At 39.7% G+C, this 12,524-nt stretch overlaps 1 protein-coding gene across 1 annotated transcript in view; it reads left to right on the top strand.

Moving 5' to 3' along the window:
* Window positions 1-401: 401 nt before the first annotated feature.
* IDNK (IDNK gluconokinase) overlaps window positions 402-12,524 on the top strand; it is a 63,196-nt gene continuing 51,073 nt past the window's right edge. Inside the window, exon 1 of the mRNA XM_030192346.1 lies at window positions 402-625. Coding sequence (XP_030048206.1) covers window positions 585-625 — 41 coding nt within the window. The 5' untranslated portion in view covers window positions 402-584. The remainder of the gene's footprint in view (window positions 626-12,524) is intronic.

Here is a 12,524-nt window from a genome sequence, read left to right as displayed (position 1 = left end):
GACATCTGCTCATCTGATAAGTATGCTGGGCTTAGACTCAGCCAAACTCAGATCTGGAAGTTTTTGAAAGTAGATTATTGTCTACTGTTGTACTGTAAATCAGTCACTGTTTGATGTATGCTAAAAACCATTTACACATTTGCTATGATTAAATTCTAACAGCGCTTTACAATTGAACATGAAGAAGACAGTCCCTGCTCAAAAGAGCTTACAATCTAAATCAGGACAAACAGACAGGACCAAAAAGGATAAGGGAAGGACAGGCAGAAGGACACATAAGGAAAAGATAAAAGATAGCAACCATTTTTAATTTTTGGTATCTTCTGTTTTTTTTGTTGTCTCCGCAACTATAGTAAGCTTTTACTACTAACCACTAGGTATATATATATATTTAAAGCACCCGATATGCTCAAATCCAACCCCTGCTGCAGCCCAGAGCTCCCCGCTGCGGCTCACCAAGTGCCCAGTCCTTTCGCCGTCATCCGTGATGACGTCACTCGCTCCGCCCATGACCTAGGAAAACGAGGTGGCCGTCGGGGCAGGTGTGTTTCGTTGCCGTAGCAGCAGCCCAGGTCTGGTCCGTGATGGTACTGGTGGTGGTGATGGGAGTGAGCGGCTCGGGGAAGTAGGTACCGGAAGGCGCTGTCATTTCCTCGCTCCGCAGCGGTAGGGAGGCAGTGATGACGTCAGCGGGAGTGTGCGTGCGAGGCGCGGAGACCTTTGCCCCCTAGTGCAGGGGATGAGGGGATGGGGAAGAAGGCTTTGCGCGAGCCGATGGCGGGATTTCCCGCGCAGGAGTTCGTTATAGGTGGTGGTGCCTTTACGTCTTGACTTTTTAGCTCCGTGCTTTAGCCGCTCCTGAGCAGTGGTCTCTCTTCTCAGCAGCCCCAGAAGAAGCTCATCCGTTATTGAGGGAAGCTGTTAACTAAAGTGCAACTGGTGGAGTTGGGTGCTAGTGTGGTAGGCAGGGGGGCCCCGTTCCGCAGTTGTAGTGCCGCACTTCTGGGCAAGGTTAAGAGCCTCGTGAAACCCAACTGTGCGAGTTGGGAAGGAAGATATTCATATGCTCGTATCTGTATCTTTATTCTGAAATTCTTATTCTATAATGTGTATATGTCGTTGTAACATTTTGTAATCCACGTTGAGCCTGAAAATAGGTGGGAAAATGTGGGATACAAGTGCAGCAAATAAAATAGAAGAAGGAAGTAAAAGTCAAATGGAGAGTAATGGGAAACGCTCAGTAATTGCAGAATTCACTGCTTAAACGTAGGAAAAGTGTGTCTGCAGATAAGAATAAGCCTAGTAGGAACAGTACTGTACAACAGATATGAAACTGTCTAAACAACGCTCCCTTCCCTTGTATTATTGGGGGTCCTCCTTATTATGTGGGAAGCACCATTGGCTACCTAGTTATTGGAGTATTCCCGTGAGTAGTAGACAGTGTTGAAAGGGCACTTCCCGATGCCGTTCTCGGGGTGAGTAAAACCAAGACTTCTTAGGTTTGCTGATGGACCTGGGAGAGGATTTGCTGCTGACTGACAGCTTGGAGAAAGTGACTATGGAATACAATTTGGAGATAGGCTTACCTAGTCGACAGTGGCCCAGGCCAATAACAGGAGAATTGGAGGCAGTGTCAAGTCAACATCACACAGCCAGAGTGCTCACCTACCTGAACCTTGGGGCCCAGGGCTGTGGAATCTGTAAAAATTATACCAACTTGGACTCTAGCTTTCAAAATAAAAACTTACAACATTATAATGTATGGTAAACATATGATTTTAAATACTTTATATTTTTGTCCAGGATCTAAAGTACTGGTAAGTGTATTATATTTACCAGTACTTTAGCTCAGTGTTGCTCAAGTCCAGTCCTGGAGTACCCTTTGCCAGTCAGGTTTTCAGGTTATCCACAATGAATATGCATAAACTTGATTTGCATACACTGCCTCCATTAAATGCAGATCTCTTCATGCATATTCGTTGTGGATATCCTGAAAACCTGACTGGCAAGGGGTACTCCATGACGACCTGGGCAACACAGCTTTAGATTGAGCAAAAAATGTAAAGTTTAATATACATAGGGGTTGGAGTTTGGTATACTGACTCCACAGCCCTGTTGGGGCACCACCAAAAAATCAGTTTTGGCTACACCACTGTGGCAGTAGAGGGTGAAGGGAGCTTGCTCTGGAAGGATGCACTATACCAGTCTTTGGGCTCCTTTTACTAAGGTTAAATGATAAGATGCTCATAGGAATAAAATGGGCGTCTTGTCCTCAATAAAAATTGTTGAAACATAAAATGGGCGTCTTATCATTTAGCACACGCTAATCATTAGTATACAAAAAATCCATGAGTGCACCTTAGTTAAAGGACACCTTTGTTTCTTATTCCATTACCCCTGGTACAAAATAAGTACCTGAATATATGTAAACCGCTTTGAATGTAGTTGCAAAAACCTCAGAAAGGCGGTATATCAAGTCCCATTTCCCTTTCCCCTTATTTCTTTTCATTTGTAGAAGGAAGGTAGACTAGAGAATTGCATGCATGTTTATTGTAGAAATCCTAAACGTGTGGCCCTTGAGGATCAAGTTGGGAGATCGTTGGCCTAGACGGACCTTTACGGAGCAATTTTCAAAATAGTCACATTTTCTACATGAAAAACCTTACAAAAATTGTCAAAGGGGAAACAAGCCATGTTGCCCTAGGAAAATTTCTCAAAGTGAATCCCTCAGTCTATGGTGTAATAAACTCAAAAACCAAGACTCCTAAACTGCTCAAAATCCTGGCTAATGCAATACAGATTAATACTTTTTTCTTAACTTTTTGCTCTTAGTATACATGTGATAAAGAGAGCCCCCAGCAAAAACCACTTTTTTTTTGAAGGCAATATGTTTCTTTGCCCAGTGGTATATCACTTCTTTCATCGGGTCTCTCTTAATTTTCTGTATGTGCTATTGCCTCACACCTTAGTGCTCTATTCAAAATGAAATCAAAATGTGAACTTATCTGAACCAAAATATGTTGCCTCACAACAGATTATGGCCTCCCCTTGAAACACCCGACTCCGCGGGTTTCATAGAGTCTTTCTTCAGGGACTCGGGTTAAAGCCGTCTCCAAATTCACTGTGAAGTCGTCCATTCTCGACTGATGAAGGTTTGGCACAACTTCTCTACTTGATAGAAAAGCAGCTTTTAAAGGCGCTCCGTGATCTAAACCAGAAGTGATGCTCCTGACGTATGGGCGTAGACTGGGGAGGCCAAACGATGACGACGACGACTTACCGGAAGTTGCTTCGGCAAACTGGCGGGCGGGGTGCCAGTAGTAAAAGCAACAAACAGGCACGCTCGTCTCCGTCCGCTTCCCTGCCCTCTCAGCGTCCCGTCCGAAAGGAAATGGCATCAGAGGAAGATGAGACGCAGAGAGGGCAGGGAAGCGGACGGAGACGAGCGTGCCTGCTTGCTGCTTTTACAACCTCCGCTCGCTCGGCCGCCCGTCCGTTCGCCGCTGGAGCGGAAATGCTGGCTCCTGTCTAGTCCACGGTAAGGAAGGAAGCCATTTGATAAGTCTCTGCTTCCACTCCCCCGCGCAGCCGTCGCTGTTCACTCAAACACAGCAAGCAAACCTGTGAGCTGCTGCATCCACGCTGTCGCGAAGGGGAAGGGGGGGAGACGCTGGATAGAATGGGGAAGGGGATGGATAGGAACAAGAAAGGGGGTGGGTAAGTACTATGGAAGAGGGAGAGCTGTGTAAGGAGGAAAGAAAGAAGGAAGGAAGAAAGAGCTGGCTTGATATTCCCCAAAAAAGCCAGCTCTTTTCCCCTTCCTCCATATTAGCATATTCATTTGCATATATATGCAAATGAATATGCTAATATGCTCCGCCCCATCCTTTGCCCCCCAAATGAAACAGTCAAACTACTCCCATGTCCTGACATCACTGCAAAGTCAATACACCGGGGTCAATGCTGATCAAATCAATTAAATCCTAGACTCAATTAGAAATATCCAATTAAAAAATGTCCAAAATCCCTCAGTCCATAATAACCACCTACATCATCACCTGTACTCTAGGCAACAATGTTAATATCACAAATACCCATCTTATAAATTGCTGAACAAATAATGGTGATGGACTTTGAATTCAGATAACCATCAAATCAATGTGTTCCACTCAATGTTCTCATTCAGCCCTAGGGGATTAACAGTTTGTAACTTGTAAATCCAATTCTGCTCACGACATGTCAATGCAGCCGCTCGATCACCCCCCATTACAGAGGCTGGTATATAATCAATAATGAACCACTGCAAATCTGTAAATTTATGCTCATATTGAACACAATGAACAACCAGAGGTGCTGAAAGATTTTTTGTATTTAACCGACTTTTATGCTCTATGAGACGAGTTTTCATTTTTCTCATAGTGCGTCCTACATAATAAAGGGCACACGGACACTGGATAATATACACCATGAATGTGGACTGACATGTTGAATGTCCCAATAAGAATGTTTGCTGTAACCTATTGTGTGTCAATTGTTGCATCACTTTTGTCTGCGGGCAAAACTGACACTCTCCACATGGTCCATGTTGTGCCTCCTCAGCCTGCTGAATAGTTTGAATAAAGGAGGTATGAACCAGATTATCCTTTAAATTACGACCCCTTGTATATGCAATACACAGATGTTGAGCAAATACTGAGTGAAATGAGAGGACCTGCCAATGTTTATGAATCAAGCATGCAATTTGAGGAGCCATAGTTGAGAAACCCAAAACGCACAACATTTTCTCCAATTTCTCTTTGGATTTTTCTTGCAACAATAGTGTGCGTTGGGCATACCACGCACGCTTGTACGCTTGGCGTATACACTTGTCTGAATATCCTCTCTGCTGTAATTTTAAGGACAGATCTGCTTGTTCCTTAAACATATCATTGGTAGTGCATATACGATGCAGTCGTAAGAATTGCCCCACTGGTAGGGACCATTTCAGCCTATGAGAGTGATGACTGTCAAATAGCAAAAGTGTGTTGCGATCCGTTGACTTGTGATACACAGTGGTGTATAATTTTCCTTGGGCTTTATAAATCCATGTGCCCAAATAAGCAATGTTGATGTTATTTCTAGTTATTGTAAATCTCAAATTGGAATCCAACCCATTTAACCAAGCCAAAAAAACAATCCAAATGATGGTCTGTGGAATGCCAGATAAAAAAATATGTCATTGATGAACCAGTACCAATGGGAGATATTATTAAACCACTCAGTGTTGTATAAGTGACTCCTCAAAGTTACTGATATACAGATTGGCCACGCTGGGGGCCGCTGCTGAAGGAAATACTGAGTGGGATAGCGCGGGGTACAAATGTAAAAAAAGTTATTTTTTAATACCAGTTGAGCCAGAGATAGGAACAGTTTGCTCGGAATTCTCTCACTCTGCTCTTTCGCACAGAGTACTCTCCACAATCGCATAAGCTGCCTCCTGGGGGATATTAGAATATAAAGATTCAATGTCCAATGTTACCAGTATCGCTTCGGAAGTGACTTAGATTGTAAGCCCTACTGGTTAGGGAAATACTGTACCTACGTTTAATTTGAACTTGGATTTGGAAAAGCAAGTGATTAAATATAAAATCTAGACCTTGATGGACAAGAGACTGCATTTTTGCGGTTGTTATGTATTTTCCTGAAATGAAATACTTTATAAATGATTATTTTTAATCATTACACCTTTTTTTTTAAAGTTTACCCTGTCTTTCATCTTTTATATCATTGTTTGAACTGCAATTTTGTCTTGGGTCAAATTTACGGTAAAATGAGAAGTCATCAACAAATGCCTAAAGCTTATGAAAGAATCTTTAATGCTTTGAATGACAGAAGTAGTCATGGGAAAATAGAGAAATCTGATATTCAGAATTACAGGAGATGAAAAATGCTTACAGTAGGGTATTCAGAAAGATACCACTGTTAGGATTTATCCTTTCACCTTCATCAGTACCCTGATTTGCCTTTGCCTTTCATTTGTTTGCTCTGTTTTATTTATCTTACAAAGAGCTAAATTGACTAAAGTGTGCATTAGTACATACTAATGCCACTAATATGCATTGTTAGTGAATAGGTAGCACTGCATAAAATGGGACCTGTGCTAGATAACGTGCTAATGTATGGTAGCATGCACTAACAGTAGCGCCTTTTAGGAAATCTAGGCCAAAGTGTTACCTGTTTTGAATTCTGGGTGTGTAGTTTCCTCTTTAACATGTTTTATATTGTGTGCCTCCTACAACATTCAGTTTAAATAAAATGCAAGCCGTGTGGTAGTATCCCAGAATTAAGGAACCTACCAGAACTTAGGTTGCTATGATATTTTTTCAGCTCTAGTTCTATGGTTAATATATCTGGTCACTGAGCTTGTGACATGTCAGTAGGAAGTCTGAAGTTTGCAGAAGGTTCCCTGGAGCTTGGGGATGAGTGGGGGGCAATTATTCTTATTTGTTTAAACTTTTTTTTTTAACTTCCTTTTTCTGAAAGATAATACAGGCTCTGGCCTCACTGGTTTCACAAACCTGTTTGTACTTAATTCAGGTTAATTACATTTGGTATATTGGTGGTTCATAAAGTGAATAAAAAAACGAACATCAGTGCAATAACAGCATTCTAGGGAATCATTTCATAGGCAGTTTATCAGTTGGAGAGAAGGAATAAATAAAGTGAAGGAATTTATTACTGGCTTAATTCAAATGACAATTTGAATAATGAAATTAGTACTCACAAAATACTCCCTATCTAGGTATTTTGACATCAAAAGATATAATTTTTTTAATGTATTATAAAGCATATGTTCTCAACAAGGGCTATATCAGATCTCAGCAGTGGGTATGCAGTGCCAGGTATAAGACTTTCCTCACCTCCCTCCCACTCTTCTCTCCCCCCCCCCCCCCCCCCCCCCGCAGCAGTGACAAAAGAACCTAAAGCAGTCGTGGAGGCCACAGTCTTAATGTGCACTCCGTCCTCTGATGTCAGCTTCCTGTTCTGGGGCAGGGGACTGGCAGAGCTGATAGTCCCCTGCCCCTTTGCCTTACCCCTTACTACCAATTATAATGTTCTAGTACATATTGGGGCTCATTTTCAAAGCACTTAGACTTACAAAGTTTCATAGGTTACTATGAAACTTTGGAAGTCTAAATGTTTTGAAAATACGCCTCATTGTGTTGTCTTTGCAAGTAATATACCATGCCATACTTTGTATTGTTGTTCAAATATTTTTACTGCTCTAATTGCCTACTGCTCATGTTTGATCTATTCTTACTGTACACCGCCTTGGGTGAATTCCTTCAAAAAGGCGGTAAATAAATCTTAATAAATAAATACATAAGAGTATGCCTATGGAGACTGCAGCCCCACAACAGCTTTAGGTTATTTTGCTGCTGCTGGTTTGGAGAAGCAGCAGTGGCTTGGGGGGGGGCAGCAGCTGGGGTCTATTTCAATAAAGATTTCTCTGGACTCCGGGTCCGCTTTGGTTTCTGTTCCATGTTTGCCTTCTACGGACCTGAAGAGCCTCTTTTGGTATTGGATATTTTGAAATGGACATTCCAAAAACTTACACATTCTAATCACAAAATAGAAAATAACTTTTTTCTACCTGTATCTGGTCATTTTATTTTTCTGTTGGAGGAAAGCAGAAACCAAACAAGAGTTCAGACCACTTTCTCTTAACTCTTGTCATTTTTCTCATTCCTCCTTTTCCTTTCAGTATCCTTCAATTAATTTTTCTGACTCTTTGCCCAGATTTATTCTATTATCCAGGCTTCAGTTTCCCACATTTTGATGTGTGCACCGCCAGCTTTCCACCTCTTTTACACTCATTCCTCTGGGCAAGTCCCTTAACCCTCCATTGCCCCAGGTACAAAATAAGAACCTGTATATAATATGTAAACTGCTTTGATTGCAATCACAAGTTCCTTCCCCTTCTGTTCAAGCTGTGTAAAATATAAACATACATCCTATTAGATATTTCACAATTGTTAAACAATAGAAAAAGGCATTCAGTGAAAATTGTCTTAAATACATGGAAATACAGGAAAAGGAAAAAGGCTGCAATCCCCATGTAGGTAAAACTGAGGAATAAAATCAAGCAAAGAAAGTAAAATCCAACTCAAAAAGTCTTTATTAAATATGGTATTCATCTACACTAGTCTGTGGCATAATAATAAAAGGGCTCCAACCAAAGATGAGTACAAAGCTTAACATTTTTTTGCCACATAAAATTTTGATTGTAAATGCCCAACAGAGTCTTTCATGAGGCAGTACCTAACTGGTCTGAATCGGATAAAGAGAAGACATAGTATGGACTAAAACACAAATTCCATCCTTACATTCTGCGAATGTGATTCTAAGGTGTGTGCACACATTGTGTTATTACTGCACAGCATATTTTCACATGGTGCACAAGGCACTCTTTTCTGCCCTGCTCTGTGCCACAGTATGCATCAAGACAGCTGCAGACGATGTAAACACAGAAGAACAAAGTATTCGCAAACTAAAAAATCACAGGGAACATAGCGAAGATGACACAAGGAAATGGTCTTGAGACGATGTAAAAAACATCAAAGTTTATTATGTAACTCAATATGCACGGAAAAGTCCAAATGGATCAAAGAGACTCTACATGGCCATGTTTCGGCCAGTCGGCCTTCCTCAGGAGTCTTTTGTATTCTAAAGTAAAACACATTATAAAGCATGTTCATACATATAATCACAACTGACAAAGAGGACACAATCAAGATAAGGATACAAACCATAAACATATGACTAAAAACTATATAATTTTAAGGTTACAAATATAAAAACAGTTTAAAAGACAAATATTGAGATATAAAAATCTAAAAGCCAGCATTAAGGTATAAAATACAAATATGGAGCTATCTTCTGAAGGTTAGTATATCATTGCAAAATATGGATAGACATCTACTGAAAGACGTACATATAAAAAATTGTAATAATGGAGGCAATGATAAACCATGATTGTTTAATACAATGGTGAGACCATCTTTACAATAATAGTGTGTGATTACACTAAATGGGTAAATGCATGATATAAAGCATATATCTAAAACATATCTTAACAGAGGCAATATATAACTGACAAACATCGGTGACACAAAGGTTCACACCTTAATAAGGAATTCACACATAGTGCATTACTATACACAGAGACATATTTTAAATAGAGTCCAGAACATTAATATTTAAAATAGACTTAAAAGATCTAAGAATATCTGGATTAGAAAATACTGTAAAATCAACCTCTTTTCTAAGAACTAAAAAATATGTACCTTAAGGAAATTTCGTGTAAGAAAATGTGTCTGTCAATATGTTTTCAGATAAACACTTGTGTCTGGAACTCTATTGAATGATTAAAAACATAATATACTCATATGTAACCATATTGAGGAAGCTTATATAATGTAGAGAAATATAGACCCACAGTCTAAGCAGAAAGTCAAACTGGAAAGACAGCCACCTAGGATAGAAGGTGAAAAAGTACGTTGCATTCAGGAACCAGTTCACTCCATATAAATGGCAGCGCTAGATAAAAATGCTGTATGAAAAAAATTAATTACTTCAGTATGAGTAACGGGGGATGTTAATTTATGACCTTGAACAGACATCCCTAATATATCGGCAAGTGAGATCAACATAAAGAAAAAGTCTTATTACCAGTAAAAAAACAGACAAACTCGTATTGTGACATCAATGGAAGATATCTTACACATTTTACGTCTTGTATTTAATGTCAAATCATATTTTCTGTAAAGGGCTAAAGAATCAGAGAGATTTAAATAGAAATAGCTTGGCCTTAATTTGAAAGTGTTATGAACTATGATAACGTGCTCTTTAGTGGCGGAAAAATAAAGACGAAATCCTTGATTTAAAGGAAGGGAATAAACTTATAAAAAGGCATTTAAACAGGGGATATCACATGCGCTTATCAATGATAGGGGAGCTACATTGTGGGGAATTTGCAAGAGAGCGTCATCTCTTCAAGCCATAGAACAGTGATGAGTAAAAAGTGTCGCTGAATATAAACCCGAGTGGTGACATATTCAATTGTGTCATGAAGGTAATTATCATATATGAATTAAGACTCAGGAAATCTAATTTTAGATGTATCTGGATAAAAAATGTAAACCTTAAAGAAACACCCATGTTGTATCGCCAAATAGGAGCCACGTAAGAAAGTCACCTTATAGCTTTGGGATCGATGTGAAAAAAATAAAAAATAATAGACAGACTCGTATTGGAACGTCTATGGTAAATGTAATACACATGCAGCTTCTTACATTTTCATGTTAAAACCATTATAAACCTTTTAAAAAGGTTCCAGAGGAGATCCGGGAAATTATAGACCGGTGAGCCTGACGTCGTTGCCGGGCAAAATGGTAGAGACTATTATAAATAACAAAATTACAGAGCATATTCATAAGCATGGATTAATGAGACAAAGCCAACATGGATTTAGTGAAGGGAAATCTTGTCTCACCGATCTATTACATTTCTTGGAAGGGGTGAACAAACATGTGGATAAAGGGGAGCTGGTTGATATTGTGTATCTGGATTTTCAGAAGGCGTTTGACAAAGTACCTCATGAAAGACTCTAGAGGAGATTGGAGAGTCATGGGATAGGAGGTAGTGTCCTATTGTGGATTAAAAACTGGTTAAAAGAAAACAGAGAGTAGGGTTAAATGGTCAGTATTCTCAATGGAAAAGGGTAGCTAGTGGGGCTCCCCAGGGGTCTGTGCTGGGACCGCTGCTTTTTAACATATTTATAAATGACCTAGAGATGGGAGTAACTAATGAGGTAATTAAATTTGCTGACGACACAAAGTTATTCAAAGTTGTTAAATCGCAAGATTATTGTGAAAAATTATAAGAGGACCTTACGAGACTGGGAGACTGGACGTCTAAATGGCAGATGACGTTTAATGTGAGCAAGTGCAAAGTGATGCATGTGGGAAAGAGGAACCCGAATTATAGCTACGCCATGCAAGGTTCCACGTTAGGAGTCACTGACCAAGAAAGGGATCTAGGTGTCATCGTTGATGATACGTTGAAACCTTCTGCTCAGTGGGCTGCTGCGGCTCAGAAAGCAAATAGAAAGTTAGGTATTATTAGGAAAGGAATGGAAAATAAAAATGAGGATGTAATAATGCCTTTGTATCGCTCCATGGTGCGGCTGCACCTCGAATATTGTGTTCAATTCTGGTCGCTGCATCTCAAAAAAGATATAGTGGAATTAGAAAAGGTACAGGGAAGGGCGACGAAAATGATGAAGGGGATGGGACGATTTCCCTATGAGGAAAGGCTAAAGCGGCTAGGGCTCTTCAGCTTGGAGAAAAGGCGGCTGAGGTGAGATATGATAGAGATCTATAAAATAATGAGTGGAGTTGAACAGGTAGCGTGAAGCATCTGTTTACGCTTTCCAAAAATACTAGGACTAGGGGGCATGTGATGAAGCTACAAAGTAGTAAATTTAAATCCAATTTGAGAAAATTTTTCTTCACTCAACATGTGATTAAACTCTGGAATGCGTTGCCAAAGAATGTGGTAAAGGCGGTTAGCAGAGTTTAAAAAAGGTTTGGATGGCTTCCTAAAGGAAAAGTTCATAGGCCATTATTAAATTGGACTTTGGGGAAAATCCACTGTTTCTGGGATGAGCAGTATAAAATGTTTTGTACTTTTTGGGGGGATCTTGCCAGGTTATTTGTGACCTGGATTGGCCACTGTTGGAAACAGGATGCTGGGCTTGATGGACATTGGTCTGTCCCAATATGGCAGTACTTATGTACATATGTTAAGGACAACAAAAATGTTTTTTGGAAAAGAGAAGACAAAAAATCATGGAAGTCACTTGGTTAACAATACAATAACGGCGTGCTCTATTGTGACAGGAAAATATAAAAAACTGTAGTTGGGAAAGAGGGAGATCTAAAAAGAATAAAGTAGTAAAAAGGTACTCAAAATTAAGGTGATGTGCACTTACCAATGATGGGAAAACTACGTGGTGAAGAATTGGCAATACAGAGTCGCCTCTTCAAAATGTAAACCAGTGAAGGATGAAAGTGTCGCCGAATATAAACCTGTGTAGTGATGTAATGAATTACGTCTGGAAAATAATTAACATAAATCATGCAATACCCAGAAACCTCCCCCCCAAAAGATATATCTGTGTAAAAAAGGAAGAAATGGAACTGTAGGGTGAATGTGAATGAAGAAGCTGCAGTATAATATGATGTACTGTACTCGAGTATGTGTCATCAAACGTGATTATTCAAGTTGACACTGGAATTGTTAGACTCAGCATTACAGGTCACAGGCAAGGTTATGTGTGAAAATAAAAAAAATGTGATCAGAAATACAAAAAGTATATTGAAAGCAAAAAATATAAATTAAAAGATAACAAATAGTAAAAAAAAATAAATCATAGACATCGAAGTGTCATAAAGATGTCTTGATTTGCAAGGGGAATTGGT

The sequence above is a fragment of the Microcaecilia unicolor genome, chromosome 2 (genome assembly GCF_901765095.1).
Source record: "Microcaecilia unicolor chromosome 2, aMicUni1.1, whole genome shotgun sequence".
NCBI classification, from domain to species: domain Eukaryota; kingdom Metazoa; phylum Chordata; class Amphibia; order Gymnophiona; family Siphonopidae; genus Microcaecilia; species Microcaecilia unicolor.
This window is presented reverse-complemented; position numbering and strand designations above follow the sequence as displayed.